Consider the following 14,363-nt stretch of genomic DNA (forward strand, 5'->3'; position numbering starts at 1 on the left):
GGCGCCGGAGAAGCCGTGTTCATCCCGCGTATCCCCCTCATTCCGAGTAACTTCCCGTTCCGCTTCAAGCGCCTACAGGTCCCGTGAGCGTCTGCTTCGCTATGACCATCAACAAGTCGTAGGGGCAGATGCATTTCCCACTCCGAAAACAAAAAAAAGGGGCAGACGCTGCCCGCCGCCGGCGTCATGCTTAGACTGATTTGACTGGAGGACCGATTTGGATGACATGATTTTGATGGGAACACCCAAATATTCCGAAATACGTTTTTCCGATTTTTATAACCACGACTTTCATAATCCCGATTATTTATAAGTCCGAAATATCAAAATTACGATTTTTAAAAACACGATGAAATAAAATCACGAATGTGCTATTTCCGAAAACTTAAAATCCGATTGTCACTTGACAGAAAGCTTAAAGTTCCGATTTTACATTTTTCCGAAAATATTTTTTTTTTCGAATTCCTAAATTCCGAAAAATCATTGTCCGATCGGAAATAAAATAATTTGGTATTCAGAAATTCGGTTTTTTACAAGATCGGAAAAATGAAATCCGTGATATTCAAATGAAGACGACGTTTTAGTAATTATTACGGGTACCTGTCGTGCCGCATCATGTTAAATTCGGCATAAAATATTTTTGGCATAAAAATTCGGCATAAATAAATTAGACAGAACTGCGAACCTGCGAACCCGAACTGTTGCCAGAAGTGGGTTAGGTTAGGTTAGAATTGCGACCCCCAAGAAAACGAACTGTTGCCAGAAAAGTGGGTTAGGTTGGGTTTGAACTGCGACCCCCAAGAAAACGAACTGTTGCCAGAAAAGTGGAAATTTAAAAATTGGGATATTTAAAATAGGAATCACGTTAATTCGGAATAAGGGCAATTCCGAATTCGTGATTTTGAAAATCGTAAATGTTAAATTCGGTGTTTGCTACCCTCGGAATTGTTATAGTCGGAATTATGTAGTTCGGAATTTACAATATTCGGCTTTTTGGGTTTTCGGAAATATAAATCTTCGTGATTTTCATCATTCGTAATTATGACAGTCGGAATTTTGATGGGTCGAGCATTTAAAAATCGGAATGATAAAATTCGACATTCTAAAATTCGGAATAAAATTTTTCGGAATTATGTAGTGTACCCGATTTGCATAGGTACAGTCAAGGACGTAAAAATACAAAAATGGTACTGTATCGTTCGATATACACCTACTACTCTATGCCGTTTAAAACACGTCAAAAATTTGAATAAGGGCAAAAAAATATTCATTTTGGAGTGTAATTTTATTTAGTGGTAGCAAAGAGGATATAATATTATAGAGCGGTACTGTCATAGTAAATTTTGTAACCACAGTAAATTCACTGCCATCTATCGACACACTTTAAAACTAAAAATGAAGATTTATTAAAATACGATCAAATGTATTTAAATATGGATAAATGATTTTTTTTTATTTGCATTAATTATTTTTATTATTTTGACCCATGTTCTTTCACTGATATGCGTTAAAATTGTTAAATAATAACTAAAGAAACCGTTAACGCCCTCTATACGAGAGTAGGCAAAAGGTAGTAGCGACATCTGATCGAGAATTAAATTTTCGTGATTTTCGAGGCACGTTTTTTCCTTAGACTGTATCCATCTATTACGGAGTTATATCTATCTTTGGTGGTAGGTACCTAATTGTAAAATATTTTATCTGGACTACAGTCCTCTAGCGTATCCATCTGTCAACTTTACTTTAAGTTCTGTCTCCAGGGGACAGGGAGATAAATTAGGGGTGAATTAGCCGCTTACCGACACAGACCGAATTCCACGCAGGCGAAGCCGCGGGCACAGCTAGTAGGTTAATAAAACAATATGTATCATTTTTGGTAAATACACAAATAGAAAATAACTAGTTATTTTCTTATGGTTAAAATCTGTGTATTTCAAGATCTCGATTAAAATAGGCAAAGGACGAGTAATGTAAACTTCCACTTGAGTTAGAGCGCCGTACCCATATCACTGTCGCGGGGCAATTACCTGCCGGCTGCCGTCTATTAGCGCCTGCTGGGGCCGCTTCTGATTGAAATACATATATGCCAAATTGATATAACGCTGTCAGGATTGGACATCGCATCGTGTGTTGATGGCTTTTGGTGCGTGTGCTTGTAAATACAAGGTGGATTTTTTAAATGGGGCACTAAGGGCAGCTAGCTGATTCCTTGCTTGCTTGTTGTTGTCTGCTAAGATATTTCTGCGTAGCACTAACTGTCCTTCTTTCCAACATCTTATAAATAAAGATTTTTTTAAAGTTATTAATGGTCTCCTGGACCTATACCATTTTTACATAGAAGTACGGGATCTGTATCCTTACCACGAGTTTGACCCTAACATAATCGCTAGCGACTGCGTAAACTAACTCACAATGCATCTCCCTCATACTGACATTGGTGCAAGCGAGAAGCACTGCGTTTGAGTTGACCCAGTCGCTAGGGTTTAAGGTCACGTAAAAGTCCTGGCGAGAGTATAACTGCCCTCAGTGTCCCATTTAAAAAATCCGACCAGTATATTGTACATTATACTGGTTGGATTTTTTACACACAAACATGGAGCGAACATGTTACAAAACACTTTTACAGTGATAGAGATTACAACCGGCTTGAACACGCGAACCGAGTTAACTAAAACCTTGTTACATACGCATATTACGCATCTAGAAACATCTGCATAGATAATACTTTTAAATAGATATAAGTAACAATATTTGTACACCGCCTTCACGGTAGAATATGGTGGTACTTGTAATAATTCTGATTTAAGATCAAATCAATGTACCATATTCTGACAAATAAATACATTTCATTTCATTTCAAAATCATACATTAATGATTTTGATATCTACAATTACTCATCATGCTATTATCAATATAATTTCGGACGAAGTACACAGATATCATGATGAAGATGAGGTTTTTATAGTTCAAACGGGGCCTCTTCGTGTGCATTGGCCTTAAAAGGAGTAGGTACAATAATCCTGTAGATAGACGTGCTCGAACCACACTGTCAACTGACAATTCGTGGATAAACCTTGTTGCTAAGATTTAAGGTCCACCGATGATCAACGAGCGTTGCTCTTAGTACACATTATAAATGTACACGAGGAGTGTCCATTTGCCACAATTTTACTGTCAGCAATAAACGTTTACGGGAATCAATTCTCGCGTAGCCATAAATACCGTGACGACATCTGACGCCATTTTGAGTCGCTGTCTGTTATGGCGATGGCGCATTATCTTTAACATCCCACTCAATTTTCCTCGTCTATAGAATGATTATAGTCTGTAAAATCGTACTTAAGATATGGGTTGTGGTTTAGACAATGTTATGGCAACAAATGGTACATGGAACTCGCGCTCTCATACAAATTATAACCCTAATTTTTACGTGATTACGCAACTGTCAAGCATACCAGTTTTACATTATAAGTCATTAGTAACCTACTAGTGTTATAATTTAATTTAATGTTTAACTACGATAATCTAACTGGCGAAGAAGGATGCTATTCGGGAGTAAACATTCACCGTAATAGTAGTAGTTTATGTGACTGCTACATAATGAAAGGCATTAAAAGTTGAGTGTGGGTTTATGAAACGAACGAAGTGAGTCACACGAGTGTTTTAATGCCTAATTATGTACAGTTACATACATTGCTTTATAACACACATATTATAATTTTTTTATTAAGATATTCACTAACCTCGTATTACAGCCGATATTGGGGCATAGTTGCTTTCTTTCGCGTCTCTGAAATATCTTTATCGCATATTGTACACGAAATTTTTCCTAGTTACTATAAAAATAACAAAACAAATTATTTTTTTACTTGCAAACTAATTAAAAGATAAACTGCACGTCAAATGGCGGCAAAGAAAACTTTTTTCACGCATGTCACGCATCCGTAGTATTTTTAATTCACAGACATGAGTGAAACAGTGAGACGTGAGTCTTACAAACAAAAAACAAACAAAACAAAATTCTTTTTTTCATTAAAATATACATTTTTGTGATACAATACAAGGGATGGAGCCGCCCGGTAGGTAAGCAAAACAATGCTTGTGTTGGGAGAAGCCCTGGAGATTAAAAAAAGAAATAAGCCCTCTAAGGGGCCCACCCATTACCAGTCCACCGGACGATATCAGCCTGTCAGCTAGAACAAAAAATTGACAGTTCCAAACAACTGACAGGCCGATATCGTCCGGGGGACTGGTAATGGGTGAGCCCCTTAAAAGCTATATTTTTATAAAACAATTAATATCTTAAACAAGTATAACTTTTCTGAGTCAATTAAATTTTAAAACAAGAAATTGCGTAGGAAATTTCTCTTTACAATGTTATTTTACAGCAATATTTCATTGCTCACAATCAGCTAAAAGTGTAGTACATCACATTCTTAGTCTATGCGAGAATTTAATTCAATCTCCATTGCGCCGAGTCATACAATCTTGCATTTCGCTGAATAACATGAATACGACATGGAGCATAAAATGACGCTTAAGAGAAGCCACATTGAAGATTATTATGTAGATTGGAGTGAAATCTATATTAGCTGGGCTTACTTATGGACAAAACTGTTTCTTCGAGTGCCAAATTTAAATAATTTTGGAATAAAATTGTGAGTATTTAACTATTTTTAACGGTGCGTCAATTGAAGCCACTGAAAACTACTAAAAGCCGGCTAAGTGCGAGTCGGATTTGCGCACGAAGGGTTCCGTGCCATTACGCAAAAAACGGCAAAAAAAACACGTTTGTTGTATGGGAGCCCCACTTAAATATTTATTTTATTCTGTTTTCAGTATTTGTTGTTATAGCGGCAACAGAAATACATCATCTGTGAAAATTTCAACTGTCTAGTTATCACGGTTCATGAGATACACCCTGGTGACAGACAGACGGACAGACAGACAGACAGACGGACAGTGAAGTTTAGTAATAGGGTCCCGTTTTTACCCTTTGGGTACGGACCCCCTTAAAACGACATTCACTCTAAGCGATCCGTTCCAGGGTTTTCTGTTCGTAGGCACTTTTCGCTACAAGTGTAGCGCGGAGGCGTAGCTCGCGCTGACAGTGAATTCATGCGTTTGGTTTGAGGTTAAGTTACCAAATGCCTTTTCGTTTTTAGGGTTCCGTACCCAAAGGGTAAAAACGGGACCCTATTACTAAGACTCCGCGGTCTGTCTGTCTGTCCGTCTATCGCCAGGTTGTATCTCATGAACCGTAATAGCTGGACAGTTGAAATTTTCATAGATTATGTATTTCTGTTGCCGCTATAACAACAAATACTAAAAACAGAATAAAATAAATAGTTTTTGCGTAATGGTACGGAACCCTACGTGCGCGGGTCCGACTCTTACTTGGCGGGTTTTTTATGAAAGTCCTTAATTGCAAAAAAATATTTACATTTAGTAATTTGTTAAGGGGCCCACTGATTACCAGTCCGCCGGACGATATCGGCCTGTCAGTTGTTCGGAACTGTCAAATTTTTGTTCTAACTGGCAATCTGATATCGTCCGGCGGACTGATAATCAGTGGGCCCCTTTAGATAATTTATGACTAAGACAAAATAAATGATTAGCGTATTAAAAAAAAAGGTTTAATTATCCCAAACCAATTGCATGAGGCAGAATGAGATCAAACGCTAGGTAATTAAGTATTTAATCTAAAGCTAGCCCGGCAGTTTTTTTTCCCCGTTACAAATCTCGATTACTTTGAGCTGGAACATCACTAAAAACATCGGCCAAGGCATGTCGGGCCATGCTCAGTGTAGGGATCCTTATTACCATTCTGTCAGAATAGGCTAAACTGGGGCTTTTAGTAAGTAGGTATCATGTACATTACATGCATAAGGGAGTACCTTCGCAGCGCTTTGTACGTCGTTTTATTAAGAAGACTTTTTGCATCGACAAAAAAACGGCTGGACCGATCGTGTTCGCTATAGTTTTCATTTAAAGTATTTGTTATGCTTTTGTTTTACGATTTTTTCATATTTTTGGACCCATGGTTCAAAAGTTAGTGGGCGGGTCACATATTTTTTTTCCTTTCGGAGCGATTATTTCCGAAAATGTTTAAGTATCAAAAAATGGTTGTTGAAGACCCTTATTCGTTTTTGAAAAAAAAACGCTATTCAACAATAAACCACACCATCGGGTTAAAACGAAATTTTTTTTTTTTCAAAAAAAATTTTACACCCTAAAAAAATATTTTGCAGTTTTTATTGTACCGTTCTGTCTCCATGCATGATTTATGTATCCATGCCGAATTGGTTCCAAACAGCTTTCTAGCATTAACGATCACGGAGCAAAGCCGCGGACGGAAGGAATGAAAACAGACGGACATGGTCAAACTATAAGGGTTCCTAGTTGACTACGGAACCTTAATAAAGCCGAAGCACAGACTTTGGAAATTAGCTCCTTTAAATGTTAAGGTATTTCACAAAATTATCAGTTTTAATACTTTTAATATTTAATTCCGTAACTAAATTTCCTTTCTTGGAAATTATTTGATAAATTTACCCTTTTTTTGTGCACGTTTTAAGATAATAGGTAATTTAAGTACGCAAACAACCTACATCATTATAAAATATCAAAAATAATTAGTTATTGGAAATATTTTGCTTTATTATTTTGACCTTCCGCGCAAATAAACAGGTAAAGTGTAACGAGAAAATATAATTAGTAATAATAATTATACCACTGGAATCAAAAGGACACACGACCATGGAATAAAGGACAATAGAAGTAGCTGAAGTAGGTACCTACTATCATACCCAAACAACGCACGCAACGCAAGGGTTACGATAACAAAGCACTTGTAACCATTTATTGCGTACCTACTATAATAGGCAATTATAGTTTATGCATACCAGTAGGGGCTGTAAAAAAGGCTTTTAACCGAATGCATCATAAAAAAGCCATTAGCAAATTGGTTCGACTAGCCATTAATGAACTCGAGCGTTATGGTGAGCACGGTCGGATTTTTGACGACTTGCCATAACGAATATTATGAGCGGTTAGGTATTGGTTGGGGATACAGTATCGGCAAACAATCTATCATATTGCTATTTTTATGCAGGCATTCGTTTGAAAATTCGTGAAATTAGACTTTATATCATATAAACAATGATTATATCATCATCACGACCTTATATAAATATAGTTACGTCCCATTGCACGTGGCAATAGGCAGCCATATTAGCACAATGCGGATTGGGGACTTCACACACACCAATTAATGTATGTTATAAATATTGAATTTCTCATAACACTCAATAACGAATCTTAACAACAATAAAACCTAGATGTATCGATGTTTCGCCCTCGTTAACCTCTGGTTTGAAAATGAAATCGAATTATTACTTTACAATTTAATACCCACCGGGCTACCGCGAAAACTCAGGCAAACTAATTATTTTAAAAATCTACCCTAGGTTAATCGAGTTGTTGTATTAATATGATAGATTATTTGCCGCTAATGTAAATATATATAATTTTGAAAACGCAAATTTATATCTACAAAAGTAGAAGCACTTTCTACAGTAGCAACAGTAACCAAGATGCCTTAGTACTCGTAAGTGTTGTTAGGAGTGTAAGTGTTGCTAAAGTATCAAGTGCTTCTGGTTTTATATATATTTGCCATTTTCAAAATTATCCCGCTTTCGAAGTTACACCAATGCACCTTACCTTTATTTTAGAAAATGGCAGAATTCTATCTGTGCACGACTGGCGCCGCCCTATCAGGCATGGGACACGTTAGTTATCTGCCAGTTGATAGCTAAAGTGTTAGACCACGAAAAGTCTGCAACGCTTTTGATAGCACACGCAGTGAAACGTGTTATTTTAAACGACAAACTTCTGTGAAATTATGACGTATGAATAACACTTGCACTGCGTGTGCTATCAAAATCGTTGCAGATATCTTAGTCTAACTATATCAAATAATATGAAGATGTCGTCCCATAAAAGTACATCTTTGTTCCAAGCCTTGCGTTGTCTACAATGTCGTCATTTGTATTTCCGTCACCATTCACATCACGCATTCCCAATATCACTCGGTATGAAATTTGACCGGCCACCAATCCCGATTCCATAATCTGTACCTACAGAGAGCATACCCTATCTCTTTCCCATCACGGAACAATGGTGTTTCGGACATTTGGGAGGCGTGCGTGAAGCCGAGGCCAACACGTAAATACTGCCCTTGCCCGAGTCATGGGACGCACGCCGAGGCGGCGCCCGCCAGGGTGTAAGGACTATTGAGAGTTGATGGAATCTAAAATTAACTAGGCTATTGAGTGAAGCGATGGACTAAATTCTTATGGGCGTTCAGTACCTACAGTGACGTAACCTGAAAAACAAGGAACAATTTTCTGCACAATATATAGAATAATGAGAAGTTTGTAACTAAAATTAGAGTTTCCTCCGTAAATAAAGTAATGAGGGGATTTTATGAGGAAACTCTAATTGTGTTATCCTTCCGATTGGACTAATTAATTCGCAAAATCTTTGCTACATCGAGTTTAATGAGGGTTGATGTAATTATGTTTCCAGTAGGTAAATTGGAGCCCGTTTACCGTAGTTAATACAAGTTAACGCTGTTTGGTAATAAAGCGCTTAAGACGCTTAGTAACTATAAAACAACGTTCCAGTTACAACAGATAGGGTACCTATACCTACTAATGTATAATTATCTACTAATAAAAACAGTGCAAAAATAAAAGTGAGAAAATATTTATAACGTGCAAGTTAAATACCAGTAAATTAATATTATTGTAACTTTAAAATAGTACCTAGGTATTTTATATGTATGGCAAAAATTATTTGTAAATAGATTATAGCCTTTATAAGCCAGAAGAAATATGTTTCCCAAATGATTTTGAACTTTGTTTCAAAGTGATAGGGTTCGATTTTGCATTATTTCGAACACCCTTATGCCTTATAAAGGGTTAAGGCTGTATTCTATAAGTTTATTTCTGACAAAAACAAACTACATTCTGCTATGACCACTCTTTACCTACTCGTAATCCTTGTTTTTAAGTGTTCATAGTTCGTCCTTCCAATCTTTTTCGGGATAATATTCTTGTCGTAGTTCATCCCAAAACTCAATTCTTTTCTGTTCAGGAATGTCAACCATCTTGATCTTAGGTCCCAAATTTAACGCTCTAAGTGGGAATTTGTCGACGAATGGATCCCAGTGCACATTTTCCGGCTGAGAAGCGTCGGCTTCCGGTGTCGGATTTCTGTAAATTACATAAAATTTAATGAAAATAACATTTAAGTAGCCAAGAATACCGTAACCTCGTAACTATAAATATACGTAGAATGAATATTATTATCTTGGTAAGAAAAACGCGAATCTAAAGACCCTAATACTTTAAACTATAGGAATTAATCTTTATCATGAAGTGTTTAAGTAATTATAATATTAAATTTACCTCGTTTCCACAATGACAGCATTAACCTTCAGTTACTTACTAATCAACAAAGGACTTATTGAACAAATTGAAAAGTAATTACTTTAAGAGCGGATTCAATTTAAGTTCTCGCTCTTACCCGTATTTAGCAAAATTCGACCATAGTCTAGTGATTTTCTTAATGAAGTCCCTTTCAGTAGAACCCTCGCCGCTATTGTATATGTCATTCGCGGATTTACATCTGAATAAGTAGCAGATTTCATCCCCAAACGTTGCTCCAGACAAATTGAAATTTCCCACCGATGAAATCCAAGCGCTGCTGAGTTCACCTCTGAATGAGAACCGGTACAAGTAAAGTTTGGCACACGACACTTGAGCGTGTAATCTCGCTTGCCGAATCAACGGATAAATAACTTGGTCTGACACGTATTTCGCGTACCGCCGGAAACTTTGCTCTCCAATCGTTCCGTTCAAAAAATAAAACTCCATTATTTTTCTAAGTATCTTTCTGTATCTCTTAGAGCCGTATTCATCTACCGCCCCTTCGAACGGCACCAAATATTGGAAATTGTAATTTAAATACTTCAGAAGCTTCCGGTTCTTCGCTAAGCCTTTCAATTTGTAAAGGGATTCCAAGTTCGTGTACCCCATCATTACGTCGGCGATGTTATTCGTCATACCACTCTTGTATATATTTATAGGCAATTTATGTACAAAAGCGTGCTTCTTTGTTTTCTCTACAGTAGGCCCAAAGGCGTTGATCAATCTCTGATTATCTCTAACTTCAGTACTATCGAAGAGATCTTCCGACGCAGATAATAGCTTACCGGTGGACGCTTTAGAGAGTAGATCGTAAAGTTTTGTGCGGTTAAATTTGTCAAAAGGCCCGTTCATGTTCCAGTACAACTTATTGGCAATCTCAAAGCTATAACTCCTGTAATCAGCAGGAGAAAGTGCGCTGCCACTTTGAATGATGACCCTTTTATACAGATCGTCAGCTTCGCTCGATATTAAGAGCGAGGCCACCAATGTCGCCCCTTTCCCGTGCCCAATTACGGTTACTTTTGCGGGATCTCCATTAAATATGCTAATATTGTCTTGTACCCACTTTAGGGCTGCTAGGATATCTTTGGCACCCATGTTGCCAAGAGCAAAATTGTCTTCCGTATTCAAGAACCCCAATATGTGTGTCCGATAAGAGACCGAGACCACTACAAGGTTCTCGTCGATAAAGAAGTCGGGTCGGTGGAATCCAGAGGTCTCTTCAATCCACACTATCACGGGGAAACTGCAGGTATTGTTCGGAGAGACAGGCATGTACACGTTGAGGTGCAGGCAATCCTCATCACACATGGTGGAACATGTTTCTTTGTAAAGAATGCTATAGTCATGCACACCTTCGGTCGGGTTTAGCAAACGCCTTGGTGGCTGAAACGCAGAGCCGGATAATCATTTAAATATAATAAGAAGCTTATTTTTAATATTTTTGTTTCTTTTTAATTAGAAACAAAATTTTACATTTGCATGAATGTGATATACCTGAAAGTTCATTAAAAATTTATATTTTTTTGTTAATTTGGTCCGCTTATTCTCCCGTAAAAATCAAATGTATCCAGTTTTGAAGCGCTTATTTAATATGTACAAGCCTACCTTAAATCTCCGCAGACCGACCGGCGGTTCGGCGTACGGAATCCCCCAAAACGCCGCAAATGACTTATTCTCAAACAAAGTTAATAATGTTCTTCCTATGATCACAACTCCGTCTGATTTTAAATTCACAATGTCCTCAGAACTCCATGAAAACAAATTTAAATACAAAATGAGTTTTACTGAAGTTATAATGGGAAATAACATGGTTTCAGGTGCGGTATGTTTGACACATTGAATTATATGATATGCTGTTACAAGTTCTAAGTCGCAATGGACACGTATTGTAAACTATATTTAAACCATGAAAATGTTTAGAAATATTGCGCCATTTCATTCATAGTCGAACCAGATCTTTGTGGAAGTTTCCCTTATCAATTTCACGTTTTAAAGGTCTATAGCGAATATTATTTAGTGTCTTATAATTATTAGATATTATTTGGCAATTAAGAGAGAAGTATTTTCCTGTTTCTGCAAACTTGGGTATTATTTATATTAGTTAAGTATGCTACATGTACAAATGGACAAATTAATAATTTTTTTACAAGTTGGATGTAATTTTGACATGATATATTATCTTTCACACTTTCGCAATTTCTTATCATTGTCTTATACAAATATTTATAAACAATCTGTCCGATGTAACATGTTGGCCCGCAGGTTCGCGAAATGTACTGTACAAGTAAAGACTACACTTTTCAAAGCGTACTGTCAGTCATTTTACACATGCAGCCTGTTGACCAACTATATGCAGGGGGCATTGGCAGAGACTGCGCAGACATGCAGTCGCCGTCTAGTTTTTAGTTTTAGTTACGTCTCTTTTTATGTCGTACTAAGACTATTAATCCGATTTTAATGTTTACTAACCATGTATGGACTTTTAGTCTGAATTAAATGTTTGTTTGTTTATAATAATATGAAACGGAAAATAATTGATACAGGAACCGCGATTACCATCTACTACTACTGTTAGCGATTACTACAGTAAATACCCAAGTTTTAGGACAACCATAAAGATACAAACGATAATAACGCTCAACTATCATAAAAAGTCAATAATATAACACACTACCTTTGTGACCCTTGCAATGTATCCGTGTATTTATGTATTTACGACAATTATAGTTAGTGTATACAGCCATCCGTTGGTGGAAACTACTCACGAAAAAGTGACCGGAAAAGTTTTAAGGAAGCCGCCTTCAGTTATTTTGGCCCCGAGGATTGCCTCAAGAAAACAAGCGTCCTATTTTTGTTTTCCTCGAAAATTTCCGATTCAGGTATCCATTGGATAAATCAGATTACGGGCCGGATTTCTTCATAGAGGAAGACGTCATTATTATAACAATAAATTATCGCATGACTTTGTTCGGATTCCTTTCGCTGGAAGAGGACATTGTGCCCGGGAACGCGGAATTAAAAGACATCGTTGCCGGCTTGGAGTGGATAAAAAATAACGCGGTGTACTTCGGGGGTGATCCTAAACGAATTACATTGATTGGGTCGCAGGGAGGCGCGGTCGCGGCCGACCTCCTCATACACTCGCGAGCTAACCAAATTATTCAATACGGCCATTTTACAAAGCGGTATATCTTGGAGCACTATGTATCTCTAAGAAAACGTACAAGAACGCGCCTTTCGCCTCGCCGAACTGTCAGGAAGAGACACAAGCAGCAGCAAACGCCTACTAACCGAACTGAGAGAAATTTCCCCCGAGACATTACTAGCTCAAGAAATTGCTACCAATCCTAAAGATTACACAAAGGAGCATCAGAGAAGTGCGCTTACGTTTGGACCTGTAAACGAAACCCATCCAGAATATCCGGATGGGTTTCGTGAGATTGAGTGATCGAGTACCCCCAAACGGGTCAGTAAAACGAACACGCCTGTTTTGATTGGGTTCAACTCTCGGGTGGGCCTGGAACCGTCTTTGCAGTATCTCATAAAACCCAAGTACTTAAGTTTCCTCGAGAAAGACTTTCCTTTGCTGTTACCGATGCGCGTCGAGTTTAAATTCGATCGTGACAGCGATAGTTACTTTGATGCTGTAATCTTTTAAGCAATTTTGCTGTAAAGTTAGGATAAGTAGTGTGCCTGAATACGTGACTTACATAGGAGATGTTTTAACCGCGTACGCTGTAAACGCTTTGGCGGAGAAATGCGCGAATATTTCTTCGAATTCGGTGTTTTATTACCAACTAGCTTTTGCCCGCGACTTCGTCTGCGTGGAATCAGTAACAAACAGCAGCTAGAGTAAGTTTAGCGCCTGGATAAAGTGTAATAACTATCATTAAATTTGAGCATAAGCTTAATTGCTTGACATCAATTATCAGGCAATTCATGACTTCCGACATAAAAACTATCCTATGTCCTTCCCCGGGACTCCATCTATCTCTATGCTAAATTTCAACTAAATCGGTTCAGCGCTTTAAGCGTGAAGAGGTAACACACAGAAAGACAGACAGACAGACAGACTTTCGCATATTACAAGTATGGATTTGACTATCACAGCTATTTGAGCGAGAATAATAGTAGATTGTTAACCAAGGGATGAATGGCACTCATTCCTGCCGAGGTATTTTGGCGCTCGAACGCAGTGAGAGCGTCTATAATCCGAGGCTGAAATGATGCCTCACCCGAGTTAAACACTCTACTTTTCATTTCGAATACGAGGAAAGTAAAATTCATGTGGTTTTTTAAAAACATGACTAAGTATACATTTTTATAGTATTTCTTGAGGGTATTTTCAATTAACAATTTAGGCAAAAGTATCGTTATTTATGGAGCGGAGAGTCAAATATCAGAATGGAGATTGTATAACAAATCTATTTAAACTCAAATTTCAATTGCTTATCGTAAAAAAAATTAAAAAATCGTACTTCGATCGTAAAATGCTCTAGTGCAGACACGTATCATTTTCTGCACACCTTTTAGAACAACAATGACCCTCTTTCAGAGCATGAGAAATGAAAAAATAATTTATTGAAGCTGTCGTCGGTGTCTGAGGGCACGGCCGGCGGCGGCGTGGCGGCGGGGGACGAGCTCTACTCCTATGCCCCAAATTAAGGAAGAAATATTATATGCGAAATACTACAAACAACAAACAGACGAAATTAACGTTTCTCGGAAATTAGTGAGGCTTTGGAGTAATTTCGCAACATACGGGTAAATATTTACTACTTAAGTACTTAGTTGTTTTTATTACTGTATTAAATTAAGTTAAGTATGATTATTATATGTCAGATTTTCTTAACGTAGGTATTATA

At 37.5% G+C, this 14,363-nt stretch overlaps 1 protein-coding gene across 1 annotated transcript; it reads right to left on the minus strand.

The window, feature by feature from the left end:
* Nucleotides 1-9,075: 9,075 nt before the first annotated feature.
* Nucleotides 9,076-11,314, minus strand: LOC134749370 (venom carboxylesterase-6-like). Its single transcript, XM_063684289.1, has 3 exons — nucleotides 11,104-11,314; nucleotides 9,593-10,881; nucleotides 9,076-9,279 (listed from the first exon to the last, which is right to left on the minus strand). The coding sequence occupies exons 1-3, from the start codon at nucleotides 11,305-11,307 to the stop codon at nucleotides 9,081-9,083; spliced, it is 1,692 nt and encodes a 563-aa protein (XP_063540359.1). The 5' UTR covers nucleotides 11,308-11,314; the 3' UTR covers nucleotides 9,076-9,080.
* Nucleotides 11,315-14,363: the final 3,049 nt, after the last annotated feature.

The sequence above is a fragment of the Cydia strobilella genome, chromosome 18 (assembly GCF_947568885.1).
Source record: "Cydia strobilella chromosome 18, ilCydStro3.1, whole genome shotgun sequence".
NCBI lineage: Eukaryota > Metazoa > Arthropoda > Insecta > Lepidoptera > Tortricidae > Cydia > Cydia strobilella.